Genomic DNA, 21,789 nt, shown 5'->3' with positions numbered 1-21,789 from the left:
CCTTTTTATTCCCATTGTCGTGTCTGTCTTTCATCCAATATTATATTTGCTAGCTGTTGTTTTTACTATCTGTTATTGTTTGACCCCACTTTCAAACATAAAGAAAATTTCTATTATACTGTGCCACTCTATGTTTGAAATCACACAATTTTTTTTTTTTTTTTGTGAAGGAATCAAGCACCAATTAGCACTACAGCTATGAGAACTTACTACAGGCCGAAATTGTCTTACTTATATATAGGGTTTCCCGCAAGATTCGTATTTTAATGAGCAGTGCAATGAAACTGAAATTAGGCAAGCATAAGATTCAAGTTAAACAAGATATTTAATTCTCTCACAAAATTATTCTTACATAAGAAACAAGAACTCTATTAAGATCAATACAATTAGAAAACAATTTATACATTCAATAAAGTATTAAGGTTCTACTCAGCTGAGTATATCATTTACTGCTAGAACTTATATATAAGGCTTTCACAATTCTCATCCGTTAGGATTTCAACCTAGTTTCACTTTAAACAACATCAGTATTCAGCAAAACGCTTAAAAGTTAATTCTTTTTAGTCTCAGAGAAGTATTCGTAAACTTCAATTTATCAAATACTTAACAAGCATCACCAATATTTATCAGAGGATTAAAATAGTTCTTAAAAGGCTCAGTCTTGATTTTACATATACATAGTGAGATAACACGAACTATTTCTTTAATGAAGTTTCTCACATTTTGTTTCACAAGGAAATGTTTTATAATATCACTCAATCAAGCTGGACTAGCTGGCTTCAGCAACACGAAATTTTACCAAGTTCTCCAGACACAAGCAACGCTATTACATGTTAGTTATAGAATAGATATTCTTACCGGTATGATCATCATAGCTTGCACATTATGGAAAATTCATACAACGCTTCAAGGCACTCGATAATCTTCCGCTATAGACGACACAAAACTTGTAGTATCCTTGAGATCAACAACTTATTTGCCAAGACTGGAAAAGATATTTTCTTGCTCGTAATAACTTGTCTTATGATAAATCTCAAACATATTATTATTATCCATTCACTCAGGTAAATTCCTTTACAAGGCGACAGGAAACTATAAATAATTATGAGTTCGAAGTAAGATTTGTTAAAATCGGAACAAGCTTCCAAATCCTTGTTCCGACGTTAGATCTCAGGTTAGGTCACGTCTCACTACCTATCTACATTCATGCCATTTTTCTTCTTGTTCCTTCTTCCTCTATCTCATAAATCCTCTTTCCTTTTTCGCGCCCAAAACACGCAATTCTCGCATGATCGTTGTATAGTTCTCCATAAGCCAAGGCACGCGCTATCTAAAAATAACTTAGTTTACTGACAGCAGCCAATCAAATCACATTAGCAGAGTCTGTTAGAAATCTATAGCAAAATTACTCCGTCATTGTCTCGAATCCGCGAGGAATGAGGGGACGCCACGAGGAGGCTCCATACACATCAGCAAGACTGCCCGAAAACTCCTGAGCGAAACTCCGCACAAGAGTAAGTCTAAAACTCAGCCTAAAGAACAAGAACACTAGAGCTCAAGAAGGTCTCCTAGGCGTTGCACGACTTTTTAAATTGCATGCCACCCGTTCACTTCACGTCATCGATTACTCCTCCCATTTTTCTCAGCGTCACCTCATGTCACCAGTACTGCGCGCACCACACACGGAAATCTTAGCCTACTCTTCTGCGCATATGAGTTGGGGGGGGGGGGACTTCCTTGTTTACGAAAGGGTGAACCTGTACTCTTTGATGCACGTGTTTCGATTCCGGCCATTTCTATTTAATCGGATTATCTCTTTCTCCCAGCAATTTATAAGTACTTACACTTAAGCAGTTTAGCAATTCACAATACTCTATAATATCACATATAAAATGAAGGATTCTCAGTTTAGTAACATTTTAGTGAAATTTACAAGAGTTTAGTATATTCTGGTATATCAATAATTGATTCAAATTTGCAAGCCCCTGTTAAGTCTGAAGGAAACGTAAATTAATTTAATTTTTGTTTAATTCAGAACTTAACACTAGTGACATTGTAATTTCCTTAAATTATTTAGTAAAAAATGCATAACCAACGTCTAAGCCTTTCCATGAGAATTATTTTAATAAAAATTTAACGGTAAGTGTTAATTTACAATTTACATAGGAGCAAACTTAGCTCAGGAAATACAATACATGTTAAATCATGAATGAAGTATTAATAAATCATAAAATTCTTCATTCACAATTTAACACCGTATCGGGAGTAGGCGAGGCCATTTAGCCCTGTCTAACTTTTGGAGATTAGTGGGCAGTTCAATCTCCACTGGTACCCAATCAGAGATAGATGGCCCAAGGCTATCACAAATTAAGTGGCGCACAGAGAGATGGCTCAACATGTGCCGCCATCTCGTGGTTCCTAACTCTAACACAATATATTTAATGTCTGAAATAATGTGGGTTCTACGATCGATTTTCTTGAGTTTTCTGGATGAAAAACCCAAAAAGGCAAATGGGTTTTTCCGGAGAAAAACCCATTTGCCCATGCCAGAGATCGACTAACTCAGGAACTGGTCGAAAAAAGGCTTAGAAAAATTTCCTCTAGTCACTAACTAGATTCAAAAGCAAGTCTTCCTTCGTGCGGTCAAGCACTGTGGTGTGCGAACACCACATCCACTGATAACAGGCTCTCAGTTATCTTTGTTATGTAATAATATTTCTTTTTATATCAAAATAAAAGTAATTTTTGTTTATGTATATATATTCTGCTGTATTTATATATTAATGAAATAAACATTTTTGAAAATTTTTATTATTAAAAATTCCTTATTAATTAACTTTAGTGATTACAATGTTCTACTATTGTTAAATAATTTATTTTTATGTATGCATATAAACTGTTTTTTGTACTTTTAACAAAGTAAAACTTTTCATGGAAACATATTTTATGGAGGAGCTGAAAAAGTTTTGCATAAGGGTGACTCCTGCCCACGGCATGGTGCTGGGTGCAGTATCCCAAAAAGAGAAAGGTCACTAGTGGTGTACCATAGGGGTCAGTTTTGGGACTTGTTAAATTTGTATGTTAATGGTACTGGGATGGGTTAACTAGTGATATGCAGCTGTTTGCAGATGATGCAAAACTGGGAAGAGCAATGCACAGTCAAGCAGATGTTATAGCCTTACAAGAGGACTTGAATAGATTGCATGAATGGTCAAGTAAGTGGAACTGTCAGTTCATTGTTGCAAAGCATAAGGTTTTGAGATTTGATAAGCAATGATGCGATGTGAAGTATACACTGTATAAGGCATTGATTCAGGCCTCATATGGATTATTGTGCACAGATTTGGTAACTGGGTTTTCATGGTGAGGATATCCAGAGAAGATTCACATTGGCCTTTGGAATGAGTAGTACAAGGACAGATTGAGAGCATGGAAGTTGCAGACCCTCATGAATGGGGGGGAGGGGTTATGATTGAAACATTAGCTAGTCAGGGGTTGTTATCAGGTTGATGTGGAAGAGACTTTTCATAGAATGGTGGGGGGGTAGAACAAGAGGTCAGCGCTGGAAACTGCGTAAGAAGAGTGTAAGCAGAGGATTGAGGAGCGGGTTCTTTATATGGAGAGTGGTTGGTGAGTGGAATGCATTGCCTGAGTGTCTATATTCACAACACACTCAGGCAAAGTTATTAATATCTGACCTCCATGGAGGTCAGATGTTAATAATAATCCTTCAGCAGACTACAATTTGATGTGAAGAGGATTTTCCTTACCCTACCTTAAAGAGACTTCTGAACAAATAGCAAAGATTCTCTGCAAATACAATCTGAACACTACTTTCAAACAGCATGGAAGTTCTTTCTTCCCATCTGCTAAACTGACCTGGCTTTCATGCTGGCTTTGCTATTTTGGGCTGACTGGCCATCCTACTAAGATCAGAATTGAAGAGAACAAAGATTGCATAAGATTTCTATAATAAGAGGGTTCCAGCTTTGTTTCTCATGCCATCAACACTAGATATAGAGTTCATTGGAATCAGACAAAGATGCTACTCTATAATAGATTTAAATTTGGCTATTCTCTAAAATGCGAAACACTTTGTCAACATTCCAATCTTAATTGAACAGAGTGCATGCCTATCTCTAAGTTTTAAAAATAAAAATTATTAATTTTTATTTTTATTTATTTTTTGAATTACACAGCTTGACCTGGTTCTGGTTCCTTGGAACTTTAATAGTGTTGTTGCCTGTTCGCTCAGCTGTGATTGAGACGTAAAAGTATTACTCGTGCTCTTTTAACTCATTCTTGTGTTAATATTTTGAATATTATAACCAATTCTTTTGCTCTCTCCCTGAATGATGCTCATGTTACAGAGGATGAAATGTATAGGAGTTGGAAATGAAATTAGAATTTATTTTCATGTGTTAAACAATTTTTTAAAAGTATTATATCTTCCACACTTGTTTCTGTAAAATGCCTAGTACATACATACATACATACATACATAGCTCATGGCAAAAACATGATGTTAAAAAAGAGAATCATGATGTCATTATATATATTAACAGATTTGAAGAATTTAAAATATTTTAAGTTAAAACTTTGAAGGAAAACACAGATCTAATCCAAGAAGTTGGAAAATTAAAATAAGAGTTAAAAGTAAAAGTCTTAATATGTTATAATAAGGAAAAGAAACATATATCATTATAAATTCAGATCTAAGTTTGTAATCCAGGTCACAGCTTCAGGAGCCACTTGTAAAAAGTCATTCCAGTCATTCTGATAAGCACGGAAGATGCATTCTGTTACAATATCTTGCATAGTCTGTCGTGGAGCACCACAGTCACATTCTGGAGATGTTTGTCTGTTCCGTTTATAGAGTGTATCTCCACATAGGCTATGATTTGTCCGAATTCTATTTAGTACCATCCATGTTTTGCGAGGTAGATCTGATCCTGTGATGATTTAAAGATGTTATGCAAATGTTCTTTCGTATTTTCCTTCCATGTTTCTTCCCACTTTGATAAAGGATTAAAATTATTTAGCACTAGTTCTTCTGCTGCTCGTAGTGATGGATGGTGAGATTTCAATCTATTGACGTTAAGAGTTGGAAGATCCTGATGAATAGGTAGGTTCGGATTACCAGCAATTTTTTGGAATTCATGGACTAAAGAATTCAATCTACGTAGTTCTGTAGGAATAATGCCTGCTAAAAGAGGTAACTAATATGTTGGGGTCGATCTAATAGAGCCTGTAATTAATCTTAAGGTATTGTTCAATTGAGAATTGATAATACTTGTGTGAGGGCTATTTAGCCACACAGGAACACAATATTCAGAACTTGAGTATACCAAAGCCTTGGCTGTTGTCCAAAGAGTGGAGACTCTAGAACCGCAGGTAGTGCCACAGAGTTTCTGTTGGATATTATTACGTGTCCTTAGTTTATATGCCAAGTTTGAAAGATGTTGCCAGAAAGTGAGAGAACGGTCAAGTGTGACTCCCAAGTACTTAGGGAATGTATTATATGGAAGTATAGTGTTGTTCAATTCAATTTTTAGTTTCACATTTGCCAAGTTATTATTTAGATGAAAACAAGATATTACCGTTTTGCTCCTATTTAAACAGAGTCTCCATCTTTTAAAATATTCATCCAGAATAGTTAAGTCAGCTTTTAGAATTTCTTCTGTATGACTTACGCATTTATGCTGTGTAGTTATTGCTATATCGTCGGCATAACAAAATTTCCTTGACGTAGTGACGGGAAGATCAGATATATGCAGATTGAATAATAACAGAGATAAAACAGATCCCTGTGGCAGTCCATTATTTAACTTCCTTTCGCTGCTAGTTTTATTACATATAGTCATTATAAATCTTCTATCTCTTAGCATATTGTTAATAATATGGACTATTGTTTTACATGGGATAATTTTATATAATTTATATAGAAGGCCTTGTCTCCAAACGATATATGCAGATTGAATAATAACAGAGATAAAACAGATTCCTGTGGCAGTCCATTATTTAACTTCATTTCGCTGCTAGTTTTATTACATATAGTCATTATAAATCTTCTATCTCTTAGCATATTGTTAATAATATGGACTATTGTTTTACATGGGATAATTTTATATAATTTATATAGAAGGCCTTGTCTCCAAACGGTGTCGAAGGCTGTTGACAAACCAATAAATGCTGCTGATGTTTTTAAATCTTTTTGAAAACCAGCTTCTATGTGAGTTACCAAAGAGAGAACCTGGTCACAACACCCACGATTTGGTCTAAAGCCAGCTTGTTCCATTGGGACATTTTTAAAAATTGTGGAGCTTATTCTATTATAAACAAGTCTTTCAAAGAGTTTATAACAACAACTGAGGAGAGTAAATAGGTCGGTAACGTTCCGGTTTTTGATTAGGCTTACCAGGCTTTAAAATTGAAAGTACTTTTGCTTTTTTAAAAATAGTGAGAAGTTTACCAGTTGTTGTAAGAATGTCAGTATAGAACTTTGTTAACCATAATCTTGCATTTCTTCCCAGATTAATCAAAAATTTGGGATGTTATCAAAACCAGGAGCCTTACCAGGCTTTAATTACTTTAAGGCTGCTTCAACTTCTTGCTGCATAAAAGGGTGTGCAAAATTTGAAGTTATAGGTGAAGACTTGCTAAATTCTTTTAGTTTTCTCTTTATATATCTTGTATGCTTTTTATTGATTGGGATACGTGATATATTAACAATATGTATAGCTAGTTGATCTGGGGTGATTCTTGGTTGTTCTTTAATCAAAGGAGCACTACCACCTAGTTTTCTAAGAAGGCTCCAAGCTTTACGGCTGGAATGAGTAAAGTCTATACATTCAACTGTATTTACCCATTTTTTCCTTCTTGATATATCCAAGTTTTCTAGGAGTTCGTCTGCTGTTTTTGGGTCATTGTTTATCTGATATTCATCATAAAGTAATTCACATTCTTCGCTCCACCCATGTATATAGTTATGTCTAATACCTCTAGGAATACTTTTCTTGGCAGCAAGCAAGCTGGACTACACCTATAAATCGATGAAAATTACTACTTATTGGAGATATCCAGCAAATACATTTGTCAAGTTCATTTGCGTATTTATTCCAGTCAGCCTTTTTAAAATTCCAGCGTGGGATAGGCTTTGATCTTACAAATGGAATGGAAATGCCAATGTCAATTAATACTGGCCTATGTTGACTATGAGGAAAGTCAGTTAAGACCCTTCTCAGATTTTGCATAGGGTGATCTGAATTATTTTTGTTCACAAGACATAAATCAGGGTTATAGTCTCTTTTCCAGGCCGCAGATCTAAAAGTGCCTTTGTCTTTGGCATCAAAGACTAAGTGAAGATTATTTAGTTCAATCCAATCAACAAGTTTTTTGCCACATTCGTTGTTTCGAGCATAATTCCACTGTTCATGGTGACTATTAAAGTCCCCAATATAAATTGCGGGATGTTCAGTAATGGGAATAATTTTTTCCGGCCAAGGTGATCCAGGTGGCTTATAAATATTCATAATTGTAATATCTTGAACTTTTATCACTACTGTATGTATGTTTTCTACAATATTTTGAGATAGAAGAAAAACTTCTTTAAGACGATTTCGCAAATACGTTGTTATTCCATATACTTCTTGATAAGTTGCACCAATAGCAGTGTAACTTAGTAAAAATATTAGCTATTTCTAATCCATAGTATGTAATAATATGGTGATAACTAATCTGCTACTTATATACTGAAAAATTATTCTATCATCAAAATAGTTCTCAATAACTCCACAGATTTTGCTCTTCTAAGTGATAACTATCAAAATTAACTTGTTGTAATTCTCTCTCTCTCTGCTCATCTCTATGATGTGTGTCATTTAGGCATAAGAAGGAGTGTGCTGTGTATTATGGAATACAAGGCAACTTGATAGCTGTTATTCATAGAAAAACAAGTGGCATGATGATATTTAACTTAAGGGCAGTATCATCATACTACTGATTAATTGAGTTTACATTATTATCAGCTTTCTATCAACAATTTTCTTTCAATATTGTAAATTGTTTGGTCACTCTTAACATTGAAATTGAGTTATATTCTTTTGGTTTATTAGTTGATCATAAATATTAAAAGATCTATACAATTGTCAACAAGTTTCGCCAGCAATTCTGTCTTGCTTCTTCAGGACAAGAAAGTCGGTACAATACTGTTTACTAGTAAAAAAAAAGAGAAGATTGGAGTAGCACAGTCAAATCAAGTAAAATTAAAACTGACGCATAACATCATATGCATGGAGTCTCGGTCATTGTTCGTTGAGCGTGTTGTATAGTTTTTGGCAAAATAAAATTCTGGTAAGCTAAATGAATTTATTAGGCTTTTCCAGATGTCTTTCAGTATCATACCTTGATTTCTGTTTAGATTATCTCCTGTCTGGAGTACAACTGCTGCTTCTTTGAAGTTTCTACATCTAAAATCCTCTTGTATATAAGGCATGGAGCTGTTATTCCAATCGATGGAGTGGTGAGACATTGAAAAATTATGGGCTAATCCTGTGGATCACTTTCAACAAAAATAGCCAAACTCATGAGGTCTTTCAACGTCAGAGTTGCTTTTAAACCTGTCAAAACTATACAACACATCTTAAGATCTCCTAAGGACAGTAATGCCTTTTACAAATATGCAGGTATATACAACATCCCATGTTCCTGTGGGTTAAATTATATTGACCAAACTTCAAGAAGCCAAGAAATTCGAAAAAAAGAACATATGGGAGATGTTAACAACAGACACTTCAGGATTAGCCCATCATTTTTTCCATCGATTGGGATAACAGCTCCATGCCTTATATAGAAGAGGATTTTAGATGTAGAAACTTCAAAGAAGTGGCAGTTGTACTCCGGACAGGAGATAATCTAAATAGAAATTAAGGTATGATACTGAAAGACATCTGGTAAAGCCTAATAAATTCACTTAGCTTACCAGAATTTTATTTTGATAAAAACTGTACAACTCGCTCAACGAACGATGACTGAGACTCCACGCTCCATGCACATGATGTTACGCATCAGTTTTAATTTTACTTGATTTGACTGTGCTACTCCATTCTTCTCTTTTTTACTAGTAAACAGTATTGTACCGACTTTCTTGTCCTGAAGAAGCCAGACAGAATTGCCGGTGAAACTTGTTGACAATTGTGTAGATCTTTTAATATTTATGGTCGACTAATAAACCAAAAGAATATAACTCAATTTTAGTTTTCTTTCAAATTAATCTGGTATTTCTCAGATTCCAATATTGGAAAATCAAATTTAATTAAGTCATATGTAATATGCAATGTTGCACAGCCTGCAATCTTTTATAGATTGCTTAGAAATCTATAGATGTATAGTCTCACAAGTGATTTATAAACTGCTACCTCTAGTCATTCCTTATGTTGCTTTTTTATATTATTTACATGAAATTTACTGAAAGCATATCTTCCTTATAAATATTTTGAGAGTTTAACTATCATGGGAGGACATCGTGGTGAAGGTTTAATATTTTATTTGTAATCTGCTTCCATAAATTATCCTTCTATATCAAAATTTTATTTTCTGTCATTTCTCTTTTAAACTGTAATTGAAATGTTGCTTTTATCTATGGTTAATGAGTGTTTTTGTTTGAGCTCCTCAACATTCAAAACCATTGGCAATATTTAAATTTTCATGAAACTGTGCTGTTTTATTATTATTCTGTTACATTATTGAAGAACAAAGTCCAAAGTTCTTCTGTTATTTTTTTTTTTAACCTGAAGGAGTCTGGTAATTATTCTGTAGTATCCTAAGGATGCTATAACTAGTAAAAAATTAATGTTCCATTAAAAAAAATTTTTTTAAAAATCTTCCCAGATTGAACACTGATGATATTATTATTATCTTAAGAAAAATCCCCAGGGAGTTGGAGACTCATGAAGAGAGGTTGCATATTACCCACATCAGCATCATACCTTTTCTTGAATTCACTCATATTACCTGCATTCACCACCTTCAAAGGCAATCCATTCCAATCACACAGCATTCTATGAGAGAAAAATCTGGCTATCACGCTCTTCTTGACTGCATTCATTCTCAACTTCCAAGGATGTCCTCTGCTCATAAAATGAAAATTTCCATAATCTGTTATGCTGTATGACTCTTTCAGAAGTGTGTACTTCTCAATCATATTATCCCTCTTTCTCCTGTCTGCAAATTCTCATGCTGTCTTCATAATATCTGTTTCACAATCCCAATACTATCCTTAACGTTCTCCTTTACAATCTCTCTTCAATGTATCAGCATCACCAGAAAACCAGACCTGCACACAGTAGTATAAATGGGGTCATATCGAGACTTTGTGAAGATAAAAAAAATGATTTCCCTATCCTGATATGTTCATTTTATCAGAGTTGGTTTCAGCATTGAAATATGACTAAACAAAACCAACATCCTTTCCTAAAGATAATGATTACTGTAGTGAATGAACAGAATTATGACATAATGACCTTCTCTGCCTAGAACTCCATGATTGTAGAAAGTTTTTTTCACTTGGTTACAACGTACCTTATATTTGACAAGAAATTGCATTCTTAGTTTAACACCATACTCAAGCATAAGCAAACAATTTACATATGGAGTATATTCATAACTAGTACACTTTTTTTATGTAGAAGATTTTGACTTCATATCAATTGCCTCAGTATCTCATAATGCAAAACATGCTTCCTTATGGACATGTATATTACTGTGCATTGTGGGTTGAAGCACTACTCAGACCATGTTCAACCCTTATTGAGGTCTTATCAGTGGATGCTAGACTCATAAAGTCAAATCAATTCAGAAATCATACATTTTCTGTTGTACGAGTAGTAAATAGCCTGCCTTTTTTAGATACCTTAATGACACATCTTTCCAATGGCACCCTTTTTTTCTCTGTTTACAGAAAATCCACATACAATCAATACCGTTGTTAATAGAGCCTCCAATCTCTGTTCTACCCAGGCTGAACTATCCTTTATTCATCTGACTTTCTTGTCTAATGGGTACAATGCCAAAAACATCAGCAAATTAATTGTTCCTCACATCCCTCTCAACATGCTGACTGTAGTAATGCTATCATACTTCCTTATATCCAGGACATTTCAGAAAAAATAGCCAGAACTCTAAAAAAGTACAATCTCTGCACTGCATTCAAACTTTATTTGAAGCTTGCCTCTTCCACTCTCCCAAGGATCCTCTACCTCCTCCGCTCTCTCTCTCTCTCAGGTGTTTACAAAGTTCCTTGTTCATACAACTTATATTATGTTCAGACTGGCAGATCACTAACGTCTGTCTAGAAAAACATAAAAAAATGCCTCTGCCACCATAAAGTATGGGAAGTCAAGTCTAACTGATGATGTCTTTGGACACCTTGCACAAAATCAAATGGAAGAAAGCTACTGTGCTTCATAACAACAAATACAAATATGAAAGATTTTTTTATATATATAAGCAGATTTAAAAAATCAACCTAATCTTAATAAATATGGTTTTATTAAACTTCCCAAGATTTGGGAAACTAATTCTTATGCCTTCTATCCAACACAGCTAAGGTTAGTCATCAGCACCCAAAGAGGGTAACCCTCATAGGACTTTAGTCTTTCAGTGTAATCTTTTCTACTTATTGTTTTCCTGACAATGTCTCAGTGACTGAGTTGAATTATAGGACTGATTAAGTGTGTTATTTAATTATTTATACGTGCTGTATTTATTCCATTAAATTATAATGAATTCAAACTGGCAAGTCTAAATAGTCAAATAAAATAAACAATCAAATAAACTTAATGGTTTAAAATAAAATGGTTATGGCCTTGCAATAGGTAATCCATTGTCACCTGTACTTGGAACATCTATTTAGAAGATCTGGAAGTTAAAGCCATCTCTTCTTATCCTTTAAAACCAAGAATTTGGAAAAGATATATTAATGACATTTTCCTGATTTGGAGCCATGGCCGTGAATCTCTCCTGAACTTCCTAGAACATCTAAATAATCATCATCTGAACATAAATTTACAGCTGAGTTTGAAGCTAATGGTTCTCTTCCTTTTTTGGACATCAAACTGACTTGTTGCTCAGAGAAATTAAAAATCTCTCAATTTACAGAAAAGCTATCCACACCAACAGATATCTCCACAGTCAATCCCATCATTATCCTCCTCAAAAGTTTGGAATCATTTCTACACTAGGACATTGTGCTCACTCTCTTCTTGATGATGAGATAGAACTTAATAAAGAACTCAATTTTCTCAGGTCTACTTTTCAACTAAATGCTTATTCACAAAAAAAATTGACAAATTCCTATTAAATCCACTCTCTCGCAATAATGAAGAGACCAATAGGATGAAAGGTAATATTTTTATACCATACATAAGCTCTGTCTCACCCAAATTGGCCAAGGTTCTTAGGAAATACAACATAAGAACTTTATTTACTCTTCTTCCGAAAATCCGCTCCTTAGTGAGCTGTCCAAAACCTAGACATCACAACCTTAAATATCCCGGTGTTTACCAGATTTGGTGCAACTGTGATATACCATACTTTGGCCAAACAGAGAAATCGATCGAGTTACGCATTGAAGAACATAAGCGAGATGTCTGTTACAGGAGAACGCGAGCCAGTACTTTGTCTAGTCATGTTCTGTTCTTGGCCGATTCTAATGAAGACATTCTTAGCCATACAGTCCTATGGGACAAGTCGAATAACATTTTCCATTGCCATGATGAATTAGAAAGAAAGATAATAGAATCAAAAGAAATCATTCTCAACCCCCTACATCTGAACAACAACTTGAGTTACAACCTTTCAGACTGTCATTGTGCTACGATCGAATACTGCCGTTCACAAGATGCTATATGCATGCATACGCCCAACAATGAAGCCAACGAGAGAACAATTTTGAATGTGCAGACTTCAACGTTTCAATGTTGAATATCTATACACACTAACTTAACATGATGTTTGCAATTATTTCCTCTGTGTTTTACTGGTTATTTCTTTTTTAATGTGCACCTGAAGAAGGCTGATACAAGGTGAAACTAGTTGTGCTATTAAACTTTGTTTTCATTTTATTCGATTTCTAGTCATTCAATATTTTTTTTAAAAAAAAGTATGTGTAAACTAAGCAACTTTTGTACATTATTTTTCTGGAATTGCTTATTGCTGAGTAGAAAGCATTACATTGAAAGATAGGTGTGTGATTTTGAGATATGGACACAAGTGTAGACTCCTAGTTCATATTGTAATAGATTATCCATAGTAATAAATGTTCGTTAGCTTTAGGAAGTTAACTAAGCCATATAACAGGATGTACTGAGACACAGAACAGATAAGCAAAGTGATAATATTTAGCATTATAACTTTTACTGCTTTTTTTTTTCCATGCACTTTGTAACAATACTTTGTCAACTGGTCTATAACACTACAATTTTATGAAACTTTAATGTAAATTTCACTGTTTAGTATCAAGGATTAAATGCAATGACATTCAATGGTTATCTTAAAGTTTTGTTCCTGTCAAGTGCAATAATTTCCATATTGTCTGTTTCTTCTCATGTGTGTAATTCTTCTCATAACAAGACTGTAATATTATTTGTAAGTTCTGCTAACACTTAAATTAGAGCGAGGTACGATCTGTTTTTCTTCTTTCCATGCTGCCATGTAACAAAGGTAGGTGTAATTTGCATGCATGTTTTGTATTTTTTTGAGTGTATGCAGCACGATGAAAAATTATTTCTTCATATGCGTTCATAAATAAGTTATCAAGGGATTGTTCTTTACATTATTTTGAGAGACGGGATAAATGGCTTTCTCTTTTTTGGGGGGGGGTAGAATGGATATCCTATCACATACACAAACACAATTAGACATGAAATCATAAGAAGTTTATGTTAATAATAAAATATGTGTATTAATGTAGACAAATTCAAAGCCTAAAGACATTTATTTTTGTCTGAATCTTTTATTCAAACATAAGCAAACAAAAGTTTGCATGTGAAGTAACTTGTGTTCAGTAACTAGACTACTTTATGCAGGCAGCCAAGAAAGAAAGTTGGTTGTTGTTGGAGATTAGGAAATAAATACCAGCCAAAAAGAAATGTTTGGGGAAAATTTGTTTATGAATGTGAAACATGTCTGAAAGAAGGTGTGCTGTACATTATGGAATGAAAGGACGATGTGATGTAAAGTCAAGTCATCTGCCTCCATATACAAGTGAAGTTATCACACCTGGATAAAGGGTAAAGACAAGATTGGTTTCTTGTCAATTATAATTTACTTTGACCATGCCAAAAATACTTGATACAACTAATAACTGTTGGGTTTTTATTGATTTATTATCTTTACATCACTCTCATACATGAGAGATTGCAAGGCCTAAATGCCATGTTTGGATGGAAGTCAAGAGCAAAGTAACCTGTTCATATTCTTTTGAACAGCTTGCAGTTGTAGTTATGGAGGAAGAAATCATATCACACTTGTGGAGGAAGAAATCATACAGAGTGTAGTTTGAAGGGTTAATAGATGGACTATAGTTGTTGCAGTAGTTTGGAGTTTCAGTCAAAAGCAGGATATGAGGTTTGATTGTATGTAGGTGAAGGGCCACATCATATAGGCTGCTGTTTATACTATGAATATGTAAGAGATGTTTTTTGTAAAGCGTTTTGAGTTTTCTTAAGTTTGGGGGGGGGGGGAGTTGAGGGAAGTTTGTATTTTTTAGTTAGCTGCAGTATTTCAGAAATAAAGAGGAAAAAAAGCTGAGAAACATGCTGCGGGAGGATAGATACTGATTCATTCAGATATATCACCCACACACACAAAAAAGAGCATTCAGCCTCCTTTGCCATAATGTGGCCTCACATTCCATTACAAGGCATGATCTTGCAGTGTATTGGCAGTGAGGCCAAGTGATCAGGAAGTCTACTAAATGCATTACTTCCTATAGTGAGACTATGGCCAATGTGGCCCTGGCCATAGGTGCAAAAATTTAGATTTTTAAAGTTTTTTTTTTTTTTTAGAACGCCACAATTTACTTTCCTGGCCATAGGCGCCAAAATTCCTCACGACCTCTCTGCTTCCTATACTCTTGAAGATGGGGATGGTTCTGGAACTCTGCATTATTTTTAGCATGAGTATCGCTCGCACTGCATGATAGAAGAATGGGGTACAGAAACACTGGGGTTCTTGCTCGAGAGACCAAACATGGCAACAGCCACTTTAGGATGGCAATAAGCAGGGATAATGATGCTTAACTGGGCAGTGAGTCTAGTTGAAGGCATCTGGTTGGCAGTATGATTTATGATAATTGTTTTTTCATAGCTATCTGTAATAGATGTGACATTACTTGAATTCGTAATTACAAAGTAGTTCTCCGCACATTTTTTCTTATTCCATGGTTTTAGATCTTAAAAACATTGCAAATCAGAAACAATTGCATGAATAAATACATAATTTATTTCCTTAGTATTTACAGTAAGCAGATGTATATATTCTTTTGTTCATATAAGCAAAAGTAAAATGGTGTGCATATATTCTCTTCAGATTTGGATGGTCTGAAGACTCAAGCACTAGAAGGAGCTGCAATGGGATTTACTGGTAAACAGGTTATACATCCTGGTCAAGTAGCAATTGTTCAAGATGCATTTTCGCCTACTCAAGAAAAGGTAGAATGGGCAAAAGAGTTGATAAACGTATTCAAGGAACATCAGAAATCTGGAAAGGTAATTGTTGCATACTCATATTACTGTTAAAAACATTTAAACAATTTCTAAAAACGATTCAAGTTCTGTTCAGCTTTGATTGATGAAATTGTTTTTATTTATTTATAATTATTGTACTATACGTTTTATGACTTTTGTTCATTTCTGCAGAGAAAAAGTTCCCTTTTATTTAAAGATTTTTCTGCTTCATTCTGGAGGGGAGGAGGGAGGAATCAGGTCATTATTGTTATTATTCAAATTTTGGATCTGTACAGGGAAAGAATGATCTTATCCTTGCTGTATGCATTTTTAAAAAAAAAATGTTACAAGCAGTAACACAAAACTTCATGAATATAAAGATTGCATCATTTTGTTCATATTTTATTACATAATGTATCACTCATATTTGTATTTTGACTTATTACAAATTTTATTATCATCATTCTTCAGATAGTCAAGATGGAATCTGCAACTTGCAGTAACCAATTGGGGTTAATCTTGGATGCTGGAAATAATGATTTCACTGAAGTTCAGCATACAATGGCATTCAAATGTCCTGAACATCAGAATGTGGTTGTATGCCGAATGTCAGTCTCATCAGACTCAATCCTCACATTAATGGTTCTGTTACCAATCCTGGATATATCCCCAGCAAAGAGATAGTCAACCATCAGATGGAAGGAAACTGTCTAGGAGTGAACCAACATAGGTAAGATATTAGATTAGCATCCACACCATTCAAAGGAAAGACCAAGCCTCTGTAATGTTAGGTACCATTACTTTGCATAAGCAAAGTGGAAACTTTAAATGGCAAAAAGACATGTTTGGAGTCAAGAACAAAGACCTAGTAAATGTATTCATCAATTTCTGCCAGCATGCAATTGGAATATTTTCAGAGTTATGTCAAACATCGTGGAGTGACCCACTATTTCTTTCTTCGTAGAGTACAGTTTAACTATTATCCAATTCTGTAAACTGGCTATTAGATAGTATAGATTAGGATGAAGTAATGCAGAACTTATAAATTTTACTTATAAATAAGTACATAATTTGGTCAGTTAATCCCAAATTGCCAGCCATCATCGTTCGTTCATTATTCAGGTAGATACCTAGCAGAGTACACTACGAGAAGGTGAGGATTGGACATTAGTTCAGAAGCCCTGGTCAGTTCTCTGCATTCCTTTATAGGCTATGTTTCTTTGAACAAATGAAACTGTTCATGTCTGAAAATATTACTATGAAACAATGTGGTTGTTATTCTGAAGGATCCCGGTTAACTCCATACAGGGCTAATCCAGATTCATTGCTTTCAAGAGTAAATCTGATTCTAGAATGATTTGGGATTCTTGATCTGTATGTTTCCAGATAGGGGAGAGGGAGAAGTCACCAACATAATGGATCCAGATTAATAAATTAAAGATACCAAGAAATTATATACTTGGTTTGATCTTTATCCAAGTGTAAGCAAACAAGTTTGTGCCTAAAGTATTTTCAGGACTGGGGAAACTCATGGTAACAATGTTGAAAGTTTATTTTTCACTTGGTTAGAGTATAATAAAATTAGTTTAATCCTTTATCCAAGTGTGAGCAAACAAAGTTTGCACCTGAAAATATCTTCAGGACTGGGGTAAGGTGGTACAACACCAGGACAACTCATTGCAAAGGTGGAGCAGGCTACCAACACGCCTATCTCAGTATCTCCTATAATACAAAACACATCTCCTTGCAGATATGTCTAATGTTATGCATTAAGGGAAGGGCCACTACCCAGACTAGTTTTGACTTTATTGAGGTCTCTTCAGTGGGAGCCAGGCCCAAGTGGAGATACCAGGCAGAAGCATTAGCAGGTCATCTCTACCTATAGGAGTTGCCAAATGGTGTGCCACCCTTTTTTAATAAATTACTCTGGATTTAGAGAAAGATGTTGAAAGTTTATTTTTCACTTGGTTAGAGTATAATAAAATTAGTTTAATCCTTTATCCAAGTGCGAGCAAACAAAGTTTGCACCTGAAAGTATCTTCAGGACTGGGGTAAGGTGGTACAACACCAGGGCAACACATTGCAAAGGTGGAGCAAGCTACCAACACCTTACCCCAGTCCTGAAGATACTTTCAGGTGCAAACTTTGTTTGCTCACATTTGGATAAAGGATTAAACTAATTTTATTATACATGGTAAAGATGGTATGACTTTGCATCACTTGCCTTAGTATCCCATAATGCAAAGCACATCTTGCGGACATATAATGCTGTGCATTATACATGTTTGCAAGACCTCTGGAATGTCGAGTATGAGGAAAGATTGAGAAGATGCAACTTGCAGAGTCTGGTGGACAGGAGGAAGAGGGGAGATATGATAAATACCTACAAGTTATTAAGGGGTTGTTATAGGATCAATGCTGGAGAGGTACTACAGAAAATAGTGGGAGATTGGGGGAGAACCAGAGGTCATCCCTGGAAACTGTATAAAGAGGGTGCGAGTAGGGGAGTGAGAGGTAGGTTTTTTTCATGCAGAGTTGTGAATGATTGGAATGCCTTGCCTGAGAGTGTGGTGTCTGCAAGGAGTTTGAATGTGTTTGAAAGGCACAGTATGATGATCCTGTGTGTGTGTGTGTGATAAAAGGACCTCCCAGATGAGTCTTTGACTCCATGTCTTCTTGAGGTAATAATAATAATAGCTTTGGTTTATGGAAGTATATTTTTCATATGACTACCAATTTGACGAAAGTAGGATATATCATAGGAATACAGAACTTGACAAGGCACCAGGGAACAGCAACAGAGAAAACTTGTTTGTAAGAGTAGGTAAAAGCTTATGTATCTGTTAAAGTTACCAAGCTATTTTAAACCTGGTTTTACTCCATTTCCCAAGTAAGCAAACAGACAAACAAGTCAAGTTTGCACCTGCAAGTGCTGCAAGCCTAGCTGATCCTACAGGTAGTGCAAGACCAAACTTGCAGGTGCAAACTTGACTTGTTTGTCTGTTTGCTTACTTGGGAAATGGAGTAAAACCAGGTTTAAAATAGCTTGGTAACTTTAACATTTATTATACCCAAGATAAAACACTTTCTACATTTATATCTCCTCCTGAGATTTTTATTTAATAAGGTTAAAACACCTTATGGTAACTTGTTCTAGTAAAATACTTATGAGCTCTGTATTACTAAAATCTTGGTATTTCTAGCCTGGCTCCCACTGATGAGACCTCAATAAAGGTCGAAACCAGTCTGGGTAGTGGCCCCCTTGCCTTTAATACAAAACATCATACATCTCCTCTAGGAGATGTGCTTTGCATTAAGGGTAAATATTAAGATTAGTGATCACAGCTTATACTACTTTTACCATGAGTTGCCTTGGTCTTGCACTACCTGTAGGATCAACTAGACTTGCAGGCGCAAACTTGACTTGTTTGTCTGTTTGCTTACTTGCTTAATGGAGTAAAACCAGGTTTAAAATAGCTTGGTAACTTTAACATTTATTATACCCAAGGTAAAACACTTTCTACGCTTATGTATCTGATCGTGATAGGTGTTAAAAAGTGGCAGTAAGGTGGAAATTTTGGAAATATCATCTTGATATGGAGAACATGGAGAGAACTGTCAATAATTTTTTTTAATATGATTTTGTATTGTAGCCATTGAGATGAGTTGTTTACTTGATAGTTGAGATTTCTTTTTGAGGACTTCATTGCGAAGATCAAATTTTTTAAGTTCTTTACACCAGTGGCTCTTAACCTTTTAGTAGTCGTGGACCCCTAAGTATCCTAAAATATTTTCACGACTCCCTAGTTTGTTGTAACAATAATAATAATTAATTGTTTTTTAAATAGTGGTTTTACTTTCTGATTATAATGACAAAAAATCAGAAAACAGAAATCAACTTAAATATTACTTAAATAAAACTTTTCTTAAATTAAATATTATGTAAAAACTTTACTGTATTCATATTTAGGAAATCAAATAATGTTTTTTGCTTGCTCATTTTATAAGGAGATAAATTTTTAAGAAATAACAAATCAGTATTACAGCACTGAAAGTTTCGAAAAGTACTTGCACTCAAGTAGCACTTAACGTTAAGTTTTATGCATTTGTACTAGTATTATTTAAAACTTCAGAGAATCACTTCTATCACATGTCCAGTTGGCAGATGTCACGACTTGCAGCATTGCCAGCAACGAAAAGTCGACTTCTGGTGCCACTACAAAAGAAACTACTGCTTTAAACTGCATAATTCAGATTACTAATACAAAATGATACAACTTTGAAACAAAGTAAAATAATGAGCAAAAAATAATTATTTTAAGAGATTTTAAAAACTAGAAATGTTCTATAAATTTTCTGCGGCTCCCTAGGGGGCCACAGCCCACCGGTTAAGAATCACTGCTTTACACCATTGATTTAATTATTACATATTTTTGGGAAGGATAAAGAGCAGACATATAGTATATAGTATCCAGAGAAAGCTGTTGATAGACTGAAGTAGAGAGCAGACTATTTTACGTGGTCTAGCCATAAATACTGTTACAACTTGAACAGCACATAAACCTTTAATCTCTTAGTAAGTCATTTATAGCTTTCAGCACATGCATATAGCAGCACTACAGAATATCAACCATCACGCCCTCAATTCTGATCGCCTAGCCATCCTCAAATGTTGTTCAGATAACCTCATCAATTTCAGTGCTAATAAAACCCAGTTCTATCCTATTTCTCATAAAAAAGAACCATTTTTTCCCAGTATTCTTTTTGACGATATCCAAATTTCCAGACATGTGAAATTTTTCCTCTTGGAATTATCCTGACATCAAACTTCTCCTTGCATAAACACATCATAACCATTGCATCCTCAGCTTCAAAAAAAATAGGATTTCTCTTTCCTTCACCGCTGAAAGGATTATACAAATACAAATCACAAATTAATATTATACAAATCACAAATCCGCCCTGCTATTGAATACTTCTCCGACATATGGGGTGGGGACCCCCTAAAAGCTCCATCAAAATGCTTGAGTCAATACAGAGGAGAGCAATTATTAATGACCCGTCTCTTACCAACTCACTCCTCCCACTTTCTCACAGATATTTGGTTTTTGCAATGTGTATATTCTACAAATATTTCCATGGGAAATGCTCATCTGAAATAATATCAATAATTCCCCCACTTAGTAGTAAGCTTATTGGAACACATGCAGCTGCTGCTCAACATCCCTTCACAGTGCACCTTGAAACAAACAAAACAAGTTTCTTTTCCTCTTCCTTCATCCCTGCAACTGCTGTATTATGGAACAGTCTTCTCTCTGTTGTGTTTCCCAAGGAATACAATATACGGTGTTTCAAATCAAATGTAAACAAGTTCTTCCTTTCCCAACCCACTAGCCATATACGGTACTAATGTACTATAGGTTGACCAACCAACCTCTCATGTATGTACTCCAAAAAAAAAAAAGCACTCAATGTTTGAAATGTCTCCCTATTGCCTTCACACATTCCCAAAGTCTGTGGGCTACATACCAATGGCGGCACATGCAAACAACATCCAGCAAAAACACTGCAACTGCTCTCTCCAAAATCCACCTTCATGCTGAAAATGCTCAGATGTCATTTCTTGCATGCTACTCTCTCAAACTTCGAGCACAATTTGTAGTCCAATGGATTTAGACTGGGACTTCCAGATGGCCAATCAGATGATGATATGTAGTTGGGTGCATTCTCCTCCAACCTCTATTGTGTGGTTCTCACCTTGTGTGCAGGGGCTGAGTCGTGTTGAAAGATCCACTGTGAAACAAGGTGTGGTTCAGGGCTGTACTACAGATTCCAGCACAGTGTCTTGATATGCTTTGGCAGAGGTTTTGATCCCTTTCTCACAGAAATGCAACTTGGATATCCCTGATACTTAACCCCCCCCCCCTTGCACACACACACACACACACACACACACACACACACACCAAATCATCATTGACGTAGATTGATGACCTCTCTGAATCCTGGGTGAAACAGCATGCACTGTGTGACCATCCAAGACATATATTGATCATTTTGGCTG

At 35.1% G+C, this 21,789-nt stretch overlaps 1 protein-coding gene across 3 annotated transcripts in view; it reads left to right on the top strand.

Annotated features, from left to right (window-relative positions):
- Positions 1–21,789, top strand: part of LOC150104378 (citramalyl-CoA lyase, mitochondrial-like) — a 284,487-nt gene that overhangs the window by 246,013 nt on the left and 16,685 nt on the right. For all 3 annotated transcript variants that reach the window (XM_090396962.1, XM_090396963.1, XM_090396961.1), the window contains one exon: positions 15,589–15,767. In XM_090396962.1, coding sequence (XP_090253088.1) covers positions 15,589–15,767 — 179 coding nt within the window. The remainder of the gene's footprint in view (positions 1–15,588; positions 15,768–21,789) is intronic.

This window comes from Typopeltis vanoorti, chromosome 8 (genome assembly GCF_054136105.1).
Source record: "Typopeltis vanoorti isolate ZY-2024b chromosome 8, IOZ_Tvanoo_1.0, whole genome shotgun sequence".
Lineage (NCBI taxonomy): Eukaryota > Metazoa > Arthropoda > Arachnida > Uropygi > Thelyphonidae > Typopeltis > Typopeltis vanoorti.
Note: the sequence above shows the minus strand (reverse complement) of the source record. Positions and strands in the feature narration are given on the sequence as shown.